This window comes from Bombyx mori, chromosome 11, assembly GCF_030269925.1.
Source record: "Bombyx mori chromosome 11, ASM3026992v2".
Lineage (NCBI taxonomy): Eukaryota > Metazoa > Arthropoda > Insecta > Lepidoptera > Bombycidae > Bombyx > Bombyx mori.
In genome coordinates, this window is record NC_085117.1 from 3,540,496 (window position 1) to 3,553,215 (window position 12,720).

The 12,720-nt window shown below is 41.2% G+C and overlaps 1 protein-coding gene across 4 annotated transcripts in view; it reads left to right on the forward strand.

Annotated features, from left to right (window-relative positions):
* Positions 1 to 12,720, forward strand: part of LOC101746229 (nuclear pore complex protein Nup98-Nup96) — a 47,398-nt gene that overhangs the window by 23,590 nt on the left and 11,088 nt on the right. For all 4 annotated transcript variants that reach the window (XM_062671001.1, XM_038013893.2, XM_062671004.1 and 1 more), the window contains 15 exons: positions 559 to 666; positions 1,671 to 1,790; positions 2,634 to 2,784; positions 3,441 to 3,543; positions 3,947 to 4,061; positions 4,684 to 4,851; positions 5,575 to 5,640; positions 6,490 to 6,588; positions 7,296 to 7,436; positions 7,792 to 7,881; positions 9,161 to 9,289; positions 9,924 to 10,039; positions 10,401 to 10,565; positions 11,153 to 11,231; positions 12,127 to 12,255. In XM_062671001.1, coding sequence (XP_062526985.1) covers positions 559 to 666; positions 1,671 to 1,790; positions 2,634 to 2,784; positions 3,441 to 3,543; positions 3,947 to 4,061; positions 4,684 to 4,851; positions 5,575 to 5,640; positions 6,490 to 6,588; positions 7,296 to 7,436; positions 7,792 to 7,881; positions 9,161 to 9,289; positions 9,924 to 10,039; positions 10,401 to 10,565; positions 11,153 to 11,231; positions 12,127 to 12,255 — 1,779 coding nt within the window. The remainder of the gene's footprint in view (positions 1 to 558; positions 667 to 1,670; positions 1,791 to 2,633; positions 2,785 to 3,440; positions 3,544 to 3,946; positions 4,062 to 4,683; positions 4,852 to 5,574; positions 5,641 to 6,489; positions 6,589 to 7,295; positions 7,437 to 7,791; positions 7,882 to 9,160; positions 9,290 to 9,923; positions 10,040 to 10,400; positions 10,566 to 11,152; positions 11,232 to 12,126; positions 12,256 to 12,720) is intronic.

Here is a 12,720-nt window from a genome sequence, read left to right on the forward strand (position 1 = left end):
AAGGGTTTTCCACCACATTTATTTTTTATTTTTTGGACATTCTTTTTTTGTTACTTTGAGGCATTATGTGGTTAAATGAGGTTTTGATAATTTTATATTCCCTCATCGTTCACAGCGCTACATGCCTCTTTCACTAATGTACCACATCCTTACAATAAGTTAGTTTTTCGTTTTCTACACTAGAAATTCCCTAGAAATCTTATATATGGCAAAATAACGTTTGCCGGGTCAGCTAGTATTATATATATTTTAAATTGTAGATAGAAAAATAAATACATATACACATATATATTTTAAATACTTCATTAAAATATTGGTCACTACTCGTTGCTAACGCTCGCGCTGGCCTGTAACAGGTATACTACGCGCATGCGTTCGAGTGTCGCGCACTCACTCTCGCTCTGTCTCTTTCTATTCCCCCTCCCCACGAGCGTTGAACGTTTACCGCAACCTTGAAGTCGCATTAGAAGTTTCACTTCAAAAACTAAAGACTATTCAATAATAAAGGTTCGTTCTTTACATGTATATATGCCGGATTGTGGGTGCTTTATTTTACAGTATCTGAAGATGAGAATGTGGAGCCGCGCGACGCCCCGCCCCACCCGACCGGGGTCAAGCTGACGAGGCCGGGCTACTACACCATCCCCTCCTTGGACGACATGATAAGTGAGAGAATTTCTCCCCCTATCTATCTATATAATTTTGTACTTTGGTAGGACCTCTTGTGAGTCCGCACGGGTAGGTACCAACCACCGCCCTGCCTATTTCTGCCGTGAAGCAGTAATGCGTTTCGGTCTGAAGGGTAGGGCAGCCGCTGTAACTATACTGAGATCTTAGAACTTATATCTCAAGGTGGGTGACGCATTTACGTTGTAGATGTCTATGGGCTCCAGTAACCACTTGACACCAGGTGGGCTGTGAGATCGTCCACTCATTAAACAAACAAAAAAAATTTGTCGCCAACAACTAATATTGAACGTTATCACAATTCTAAATGTTATTTTAGTTTTAAATTTAAATATCCTAATTAGTGTCAAGTATCTATGCTAAAGATTAAAATTTCATCTAAATTCTTGTCTAAAATCGAGAAATACCCACAAAACAAAGGAATAAATATATTTGTTCAGAAAATTGATGCTGTATGATACGATTGTTATGTTAATGTCGCATATGAGGTTGGGACTTTGACCTTAAAGCGGCTAACGACATTCGCTGTGTGATGTCCATGTGCCAATTAACTCGAAAGAATTAGTCGTCGAGTACGACGAAGAGTTTGATGTGTAATCTAACCCATAGACACAGTCAAATGAGTTTCTTGTCGGATCATCTCAGTGGATCGCGATAACGATCCGGTGGTAGATTCTGCGAAGCACTGTTCTTGCTAGGGCCGGTGTTAACAACGTCAACAGGCTAGAACCTCCGTGAGCTCACCTACCCGCAACGATTGAGTAGGGATTTTTCCTTAGGCAAAGAATAACAACGCTATAGAGAAAGCATTAAACAATAGCGACCATATGACCCTGATGCCTAATCCGAATTAATTTGTATTCGACCGGTTGGTCCGCTACTTTATTGTTTCATTTCGCTGACCATTGCGCGCTCGCTTACCGAACGCTCTCCATTACCGGGTCGGAGAATCGACGTTATTACATTCGTGTTATCGTTTCTAGACTACATGCGGCCGGACGGCACGTGTCCTGTTCCGCACCTGACGATCGGACGCAAGAACTACGGGAACGTGTACTACGACTCGGAGATCGACGTGGCCGGCCTCGACCTGGACGCCCTGGGTGAGCCTCTGCGCCCCCCTAACCCACCTTCCCCTACCCCGCTGGGACGCAGTCGACTGTGTGAAGTCGACGCCTGAAGGATGAGACGCCTGGTGCCCAAGACTTCCGACAGTCCTTATGAAATACGTACTTATCAAATGTTCACGAATGACTTCCACGGTGAAGGAATAAAGCATCGTCTAATAAAAATTACTAGTGGTCCCGCAGTAGTCGAGATTCGACTATAATTAACTGAAATTATAAGTTTGAACATTATTATGGTTCTATTGTCAAGGACTATTAAACTTCTATAATTACAGATTTCGCTAAGATTACACTGTAGATAAATAATATTAAAGACAAACAATATTAATCTATTCTCAATTTGATCACACACTTTAAACAATAACAAAAGTTTGACGATAAAGAAAGAGTTTATATATATATCTATGTGCAGTGTCAAATACATGGTAGTGTGTGTAATGATTTTATTGTTATTGATTTAATGTATTTTTTATATATTTTATAATAAAAAAAAAAACATTCTGCACTCCTTCTCTATATGAAATATAAGTGTAGGCATACTCCCCCGTCCGCGCAATTTTCGTAAAAAGAGGTACAAAGTTTTTGCTTCACCTATTAATATATAAATAAAAAAAAATACCCGCAAAAATTATAATTACTGATAGTAAGGCGTGCTGTGAGTACCGCACGGGTACGAAACCACCGCCCTGCCTATTTCTGCCGTGAAGCAGTAATGCGATCCAGTTCTAAGAGGCTGAGAACTCGTATCACGAAGTGGGTGACGATATTTATACTGTTAAGGTCCACGGGCTCCGCTAATAATTGTGTGAAATTTTCCAGTGCACTTCCTGAACAAGGAGGTGATAGTCTATCCGGAGGACAGCGACAAGCCGCCGGTCGGAGTCGGCCTGAACAGGCGGGCCATCGTGACCCTCGACCGGGTGTGGCCCCGGGACAAGACCGAGAAACGACTCATCACCGAGCCCGACAGGTGGGGGAGCTTGGCCGCGGAATACTTTTTAATTTAACTTTTTTTTTTATTGCTTATATGGGTGGACGAGCTCACAGTCCACCTGGTGTTAAATGGTTACTGGAGCCCATAGACATCTATAACGTAAATGCGCCACTCACCTTGAGATATAAGTTCTAAGGTCTCAGTGTAGTTACAACGCCTTCAAACCGAAACGCATTACTGCTTCACGGCAGAAATAGACAGGGTAGTGGTACCTACCCGTGCGGACTCACAAGAGGTCCGCATTGATGTATATCATACTAGCTCATCCCATTACATTTAATTTCATCACAAATGATTAGTCTTAAATTAATCAGGTTCATCTTATTTCACAATTGTACAAAGAAGTACAAATTAAAACTCCCGCTATTTGATAATAGATGGCGTTGCACTTCTCAAGCGTTCTCAATTTTACTAGTTCTTTTGATATTCGTTTCTGCTATTTGAAGACAGATGGTGTTACTCTTGCAGGCGTAACAATATTATAACAGAATGTAAGAAGTGAATATATAAAAAGATTTGCCTTAAATGTCTCGTTATCAGACCATAACAAATTCTGTAATAGAAAAAAAAAACAACGTTTTTATACTTCAATGTAATTTTGATTTGCATTTTTTTTTAATTATTATTTGCAGATTACTAAAACTGGATTACGAAGGGAAGCTGCGCAGGGTTTGCGAGAAACATGACACCAAGTTTATCGAGTATCGACCTCAAACGGGCAGCTGGGTGTTCAGGGTACGGACTCGTGTTTAATCACGTAAACAAAATATATGTATATACGTCCCTTCGAGTGCGAATGGTCGATAGATCGACTCTCTATTAATGCGTCTAAAATGCGGAGCGTCGAAATACCGACTGTTGCGCAGTTTCATCATATGTATCGACCTGTACAGACGTGTCTTAGCGCGGGCATGTACAATTATTTTGCTGGCTAAATATGTGAAAATAAGCTGAGCATTAAAATATACGCCAAAACAATGCTGCGACAATGATAAAGGTATGGAGGGACTATCTCTACCAATTCCTCTGAACACACTCATGGAGCAAGCAGTATAAAGCACAGAGAGGACCGTAGTCCCTCTGCCTGACCCAGGTACCCTTGCGCCCTCACGGCACTAATCATGAGCATAATTTTCAGGTGGAGCATTTCAGTAAGTACGGTCTCACTGATTCCGACGAGGAGGACGACCCCACTCCGGACGTCCTGAAGCGGCAACTCCTCACCGAGTCTCTACAGAAAGCCAGCGCACCAGGTCAGTGTCTCGGGTGGTTGGGTGTGCGGACGAAAGGCAAAAGGCATTAAGTAACAGTACCATTAATAATGAAAAATGAAGTCAATTTACGATCAAAATAGAATATTTAGTTGGTCATTTGAAAACTATTTAATCGAGGTATTTTAGGTAAATTAAAATAATAAAAAAATAATGTTAAAAGTAAGTCCGGCATTTGTCGATATGAGAGGTGAAAAAAGTATATAATATTTCTGTATATTCATCGTGGAAAATTTTGAATTGTTAATGTTTCGATTGATCATAGATGCATTTTTTTTTTAGCAATGTGACTTCTTTTGGTTATTAAAAAAAATTATAGACCATAGATAAAAATATCTAAATCTAACTGTTGTATGGTAAAACTGAGGTTTAGAACTCATGTTTTAAGGTGTGTGTTTATGTTGTTGATATCTATGAGCTTCGGTAACCACTAAACATCAGGTGAACCGTGAGTTCGTCCACCCTTGCAAGCAATAAAAAAAATTGATAAAGACAAAAAATATCCATTTCAAACTGTTTTTAGTACATTAAGGTCCGTGGCATGTGGCAATATATAATATATTGTATGAGCTTTATTCAAACTTTAAAATTGATACGTTTTCAGGTCCCAAGTCGCCTGTGAATGTGTCGGAGGCGGGGGCTGCGGTCCCGGGGCTCTTGGGGCCCGGACATCCCGGGCTGGGGGGCTCCGGCCCGCCAGGCCTGCTCAGCGAGGACAGCCTCTACAATCTCCACCACACTTCCTTACTGACTCTAAACGGCACCAGCAAAGGTGAGACAATATGACTTGAAATAAAAATCGAACCCGCAAAATTATAATTTGCGTAATTACTGTTTTTTTCTTTCCTACCTATGCTGATAGCTTTGAGAGCTTATTTCAGCGTAACCTTAACTAGTAGGTGAGCTCACGGGGCTCAAACCGGAGTGTTGCTAACACTGGCCCTAGCAAGAGCAGTGCTTCGCATAATGTACCACCGGATCGGAAACGCGACCCACTGAGAAGATCCGGCGAGAAACTCAGTGGGCTGTGTCTGTGAGTTAATTTACTCGTCGAGCCCTTCGCCGCAAGCGACGGGTTCGGCGAGAACGATGACCGGTGATTGTGGTACCTAGAAGCACCGTTAGTGGATCGGGAGGATCCGTAATGACGTGTTTAGGGCGACGTCGACTGTTTTTCATTCTGTCCGCAGGATCGGGAATGTACTGGTGGTAGGACCTCTTGTGAGTCCGCGCGGGTAGGTAACACCGCCCTGCCTATTTCTGCCGTGAAGCAGTAATGCGTTTCGGTTCGAAGGGTGGGGGTAGCCGTTGTAACTATACCGAGACCTTAGAACTCATATCTCAAGGTGGGTAACGCATTTACGTTGTAGATGTTTATGGGCTCCAGTAACCACTTAATACCAGGTGGGCTGTGAGCGCGTCCACCCATCAAAGCAATAAAAAAAAACCGACCATCGAGTTTGTCGGAATATTATCTAATGACTTCTATTTTCAGCCTTCGATGTTATGGACACCGCTGAAGACAACGCGGAGTCACAAAGCCTGTTTCTAGAAAACAGAGGTAAGGTTCAACACATCGCCTCGCCCTAAAACAGACTAGCTTTGAACTTGATTAAGGAAGAAATTTAATAATGCCTTAATTTCTTGAACATTTTATATTTTTAACTAAAGATTTTGAAGTAGACTAAAAAAACAATATCGACAGGTGAAAGCTTGTTTGGATTCATCGATATTTTTGCAAGTTTATTGGAGAGTCATTTAAAGTTTAAATATTTGGATTTAATATCATGACAAAAAAATAATTGTTCAACTATTTCAATGGAATAAACTAATAGAAGTTCAATTAAAAACATAAAATTGTTGATGCTGATACCAAATAAAACAGATCTTTAAAGATAAATGTCGCTAAAACCAAATAGCCTTTTACCCCTTGATATATTATATAAAAATATGAGAGTAAAATCTACTTTTCCACTACAAATTTGTATGTGGCACTCGAGGATTGCCGCGGTAAAGCTATTGGATAGTATTTATTCATCAACTTATGCAATTATAATTAGACAATAATAATTTAATATTAAAACAATAATAAAATAAGACTGCGCTTTATTTATAAACATTAACAAAAGCAAAAAAATAACTGTCCCCTTCGCACTCATAAGCTAGACCGCGCGAGAGAGAGAGGGGCAGACTTTTCATGATGCGCATGCAGTGTGACGTCACGCCACGCGCTTATTCACAGACACTACACAAGCGCAACGTGTGAATGTGTTCAACGCGAGCTACATGGTAGGCGGAGTGGGTGTGTTAGGTTTTGTTTTCGTTACGGAATTTCTTGATTCGGTCGCCGCGCTCAAAGCCCACGCTATAAAAGAGCTATGCAATTCAAAAAATCGTAATATTTTTTTAGCGTTCGGCGTGAAGAGTCCCACCTCGGAGCTGGCGCGCCTGGAGAATAGACGCAGCCACAGCGTGCAGCTGATGAAGGCCTCGCTGTACCCTGATGAAGGTGAGGAGTTCCGATCGCTTTGCATTTAGTTCGATGTTCGGGAGTCGGATTATATTGTCGTCGTGGCCTAAAGGGTAAGACGTCCGGTGCATACGTGTTGAGCGATGCACCGATGTTCGAATCTCAGGCGGGTACCAATTTTTCTAATGAAATACGTACTCAACAAATGTTCACGATTGACTTCCACGATGAAGGAATAACATCGTGTAATAAAAATCAAACCCGCAAAATTATAATTTGCGTAATTACTGGTTACCACCACTGGACTTCTTGTGAGTCCGCGCGGGTGGTACCGCCACCCTGCCTATTTCTGCCCCAAAGCAGTAATGCGTTTCGGTTCGAAGGGTGGGGCAGCCGTTATACTTGAGATCTCAGAATTCATATCTCAAAGTAGATGGCGGCATTTACGTTGTAAATGTCTATGGGCTTCGGTAACCACTTAACAATACGTGGGCTGTGAGCTCGTCCACAAAAAAAAAAAAAAAATTTTACATTTCATATCGTTTAATAACGCGAAACGTCAGAAATAATATATTGACAATAAAAAATAATTCGACTGCATTGCATACAAATACAAATTTGAGTTAACTTTTACGCTATCGAGAACGTTAAATAACTCGCACTGAGCACACTGTAGTCTCAAGGCGAGTTTCGATATTTGCTTACCGTCAGTTTTTGCTGAATTGTTTTTTTTTTTTTCGTTTCAGAAATGGACGATGACGTGTCAGTGTCGACGGGAGAACAGCTGGTGCCGAACTCGGCTCCGATATTTAACGATCAACGGTTACCGTCGCCCTCGCTGGGGACCGTCGTGGGGGCCCCGCCCCCGCCGCCGGAGCGCGCGCCCGGTAAGCAATGGACAGCGATGAGCTGATGATTGAATTCGAATTTAACAAAGGACAGACTTTTTGAACGCGAGGAGTGAAGTTGTGTGATTTGTTTTATTTTGTCTATTTAGTGTTTCTTCAGGTTTAGATGTGTAATAACGGTGGTTTATTAACTGTTTAATATCTGTGAAAGTGCACAAATGTGAGAAAATGAAACAAATCCGCTGAACGTAACTTCTCGTGATCCTCCAAAAAGTCCACTGAAAAAATCTCAGTAAATTACCACAATTTTACTAAGATTATTATATTTCATCCCATATCATCTCATCTCATTTCATTTCATTTCACGTGATTTCAATTGTTTTTTTCTTTCTAGAACCACCAATGCGACCGCTCACTGTCCAACCCCATACGATAGTATTGAAATACCACAGAAAGGTTCCACCATTCAAAGACACCATTGCGGGTGAGTTTTTCACTATACTGCTATATTCTACTTCACTATATTGCTAGATTATTTGTTGAGGACAAATTTCTTGTATATTGTATGTAATGTTTATTTATTTATTTATTTATTTAGACACCAACAGCAATACACACAAAACATTCAAGCTTAAAATTAACATGTATAAAATTAAGTACTGGTATGTAAGCCAGTTACAGGCATGTACAGCAATCTCTTATAACACACTATGACATGTTACAGCAATATATATATTTGAAAACAACATGAAAACAAGAGCTAACTACACACACTACTAACTTTACAGATTACTAATTAAGAGATAATGCACATATTTATATAGTAAAAAATTATAAACAAAAATTATAAATCTATAAAAAAATGTTTGTGGCTGGATATGTAATAAATGGTATGGATTAAATTTAGAATCAATTCGTGTAAAAATCAAATAACGGATGACGTCACGGAATATGGATGACGTACTGACTTCGCATCGTTTGTCTCATGGAGGGTAGAAGTAAGGAGTACCATCTCAGTGTATTAACTAGTGTCCTCTAAAAGAGAGTCAGCTAAGATGGCGCCACTGTAGCAATTGGAAAGAGTTTAAAATTAGGGCCATTAACTACCACACCTCACTTCAACTTGACACACTTCACTCAGCTTAAAACTGCTATATTCATATCATTTCCACTTTCTACACTAGCGCTATTTCAGTGAGTCTTCCAACAATAACTCGCTGTTTACAGGTGAACTTTTTCAATTTGTCCCCTATACAAGATGGCGCTCCTCTGACCTCTACCCTCCATAGTTTGTCTGGCTTCGTACGACTCCGATGTTGCCAGAATCACACGATGCTATTTCTATTCAGCTGCTACTAGATGGCGTTAGTGTCATTTTTTATTTGTCACCAGCTGTGGCTGTTTATAGTAATATGATTTTACAGTCGAAGGTGCTTTTAGGTACCTAAAGCACCGGTCACCATTCGAGTTCATAAATTAACCCACAGACACAGCCCACTGAGTTTCTCGCCGGATCTTCTCAGTGGGTCGCGTTTCCGATCCGGTGGTAGATTCTGCGAAGCATTGTTCTTACTAGGACTAGTGTTAGCAAATGCACTCAGGTTGACCGCGTGAGCTCACCTACCTGTCCGCTACCTGTCCACGTGTAGATGCAATAGCTCCATAGACTTAGGTTCTATAGTTTCGGAGCCTATTCAATACAAACAAACAAACAAATCTTTCCTCTTCATAATATTAGTATAGATGACTTGGTTCCCCCGCAGGTCGGCTGGACAGCGCCTGCCTGGCCGACATGTCGGTGAGCCACGCGCGCCACAGCCGCGTCGGCTTCGGGCCCGCCTCCACCGTCGCCCTCCTCACCACGTACGACGCCTTCAGCGACCTGCCCAGATGTAAGCGGCCGGACTTGGCGGGGTTTGGGGGGCGTCGATCCTCCCACGGAGGCCTGAGTTCTCGTGTGCTTTTGTGTCTGTTAAATATAAGAATGGGTTGTCTTATCGCTTGAAGTGATCTCTTCCAGAGCAGGAGGATAAATAATATTGCAAAAAAAAAGTGTGTTCAATTTTAATTTGTGTTTGTCTGCCAGTCTGTAAATTATTATTTTGAATATCGAAATATATTGAATGTCATAGAAAGTGCTGCACAAGTCGATAATTTTGAACATAAACCCAATCAAAAATAAACCTTATCGGCATCGGCAAAAAGTTTTTTTTTTCATTATCCAGTTCATGATTATGTGGTTATTGGAGTCCATGATATTAGCAGGCTTTTTGGACCGTTGTGGTCTCGATTCTGGAGTCCGGACGAGTTCACACAATTGATCACGACACATGACAAATTTCGCTTTGCTCGCCATTTTTATTTCATTCTACCCACGCTCTGTACATAACCATTGAACAACTTCACTCATCAACCAGAATACGACACCTGTAAATCTCCGGGATCTTCAGATTATCACAGCATTCGACGTATGTTTGTGGTCCGCCCATACAGAGATGTTAATTCAGATATGTGTTCTGCCCACAGCGTCTGAGCTCTCGTCGTTAGACCGGTACTTGAGCGGCAGGGCCAGCGGGGACTGGTCGGAGCGTCTGGTGGCGCGTCTGGCGCTAGCCGCCGACCGGCCGCAACACCCGCTGCAGGTACACACCTCGACTAATACACAAACATCGAGGGGTCAAACCAGTGTTTCCCAACCTTTTTGTGCCACGCCCCACTGTGACGTTTCTAAAATTTTTATGCCCCCCATACATAAGTTTTAAAATAAAATAATTGATTTCTTCACTGAACTAGATTAAATGATAGGTTTTAGGAAGAAATCACTATGAAATTGTTATCCAAACACATACTGTTCATAAATATAGCGCGGTCTTATTATATTATAGTTTTAATATTAAATTATCATTGTCTAATTATAATTGCATAAGTTGATATAAAATGCTATGCAATAACTTTACCGCGGCAGTCCCCGAGTGCCATACGTGTTTTTTTTTATATTGCCAGGAGATCTTGGAGCCGCACATCTCTACGTTGCTGGAGTGGTCCACGCTATCGGAGTGCGCAGAGGACGAGTGCCCGCGCCTCTCCCTCCGCCCCGAGCCGGAGGCGCGCCTGGCCGTGCTCAGGGACAATCTGAGACACTCCTCCAAACACGACTACGTAGTGAAGGTTAGTTTGAACCACGTTACTAAAATTGTAAATTCACTCACTCTTACGGATCCATCAGATCCAATAACCCCTTCATTGGACGCCTTGAGCTCTAACGCTAGGAGCAGGCTTAGGGACCCCACTAACCTATCTGTTAGCAAATCCTATCCCCTACTGTATGTGTTTTTCGCTCGTCCACCTCTCCTGGTGAAACTGGAAAGGTCTCCGAGCCAGCAGTAATTCCTCAGTCATATAAAAAAATATTGTAATTTCATGTGAAATGTCCGCTTATCATATAACGCTGCATAAGGACTTTCACATTGAAAAGATTCCTCGAAAACATCCTTTTAGATTAAATATAATACTGGAGGAAATCTATTTTAAATTAAAGAAATTCCTTGAAGAAATCGTTTTTAATTAAAGGCAATCCTTTAAGAAATCCACTTCAAATCGAAGATAAATAAATAAAGACAATTATTAAGAAAATCCTTTCAAATCAAAGATATCAAATTAAAAATAATACATGCTTGAGATTATATTTTTAAATTAAAGAGATTCCTTTAGGAACTTCGTGTACCTAAAAAGACTAATAAAATCCTCGTCTTCAGTTCGGCGTGTCTGCCGCGTACTGCCGCGAGGTGTGGAGGCTGTGCGACGCGCTGTGGGGAGCCGATCTGGAGAACGGTGGTAAGTGTTGAAAATTAGAAAAAAAAAGTATGGTGTCGTGGGACACCGGATAGGAACTTTATATTTTCTATAACTATTTTCCTTATTATAAAAATATTAATTTTAAGTTCTATTCGAGGTATAAAGAAAATAATTATTCGGGTATACATTTTTTATTATGATTTTTTTATTGATAAAAAAAAAATAACTACTTTACAAAGTTATCAACTTTATTTTATTCACAATGATTTATAAAAAATATATAATAAAAATATGTTATTTTTTGTACGTTATTACAAAGTCAAGTCGTACACTGTGTGCATTACTAATAAAAATCTTATGTTACGGACGTTTTTTCCGGTTAGGGTACCCCTCCGCATCGTCCCATAAGGAACTTCGTTCCAAAATTTATGGAGAATTTAGTTTTTTTTATATGCCGTAGCAGTCAATGTTGTAGAGCAGGACTGCGTTGTTGAGTCTGCTCGTTTCCCTGTCCTGGTGAAACTGGAAAAACCTCCATGCTAAACCTTCACTCATAAAAAAAAGCAGGGCTGTCCAAATTACATACCTTTGCGGGCTAATTATATTTACTATTCGCTGAGTACCGCGATGTTACCCGCGTTTATTGTTTAAAAAAAGTTACTCCTTATATCATCAGTTACCTATCAGTGAAAGTCCCGTCAAAATCGGTCCAGCCGTTCCAGAGATTAGCCGGAACAAACAGACAGACAGACAGACAAAAATAAAATGTTATTTTGGTGTATGTACTGTGTATACGTAGTGATACATACTTAAGCATTTGACGGGCTTAGGTAAGCCTTTCTCAACTCAACCAAAGATAGTGCAGAGTAAATAGAGCTCCCCCCCAATTTAGATAGCGAGGTATGTATTATAATTCTGGTTCATCGACTTGCAGGCATCCCTGGCACGGACGAGCAGTCGATAGTGAACAGACACAAGAAGCTGCTGCGTTGGTTCGAGGACGCCGTGGCGGGGGTCACGGACGCGGAGCTGGCCGAGCCCCGGGGGACAGAGCTGGAGGATGGTAAGTGGAGGGGTGGATCCTTTTTTTTTAGTCAGGGTTCCTTTGGTGAACGTCATTACGGATTCTCCCGATCCATTAACGGTGCTTTTAGGTACCTCAAGCACCGGTCACCGTTCAAAGGCTCGACGAGTAAATTAACCCTCAGACACAGCCCACTGAGTTTCTCGTCGAATCTTCTCAGTGGGTCGCGTTTCCGATCCGGTGGTACATTATGCGAAGCACTGCTCTTGCTAGGGCCAGTGTTAGCAACACTCCCGCTTTGAGCCCCGCGAGCTCACCTACTAGTTCGGTAAATACAGAATAACCCCTCGAGGTTAGAAAAAAAAATCATTTGGCATTTGTGAAGTTACACAACTGCGGGGAAATGAAGGAAAGTCTTTCCGGACTTTGTTTTTGGATTCTTACCAAAAAATATCCGCAGAAATTGTATTCTATAATATAATATAATACACCGAAGTCTTATTA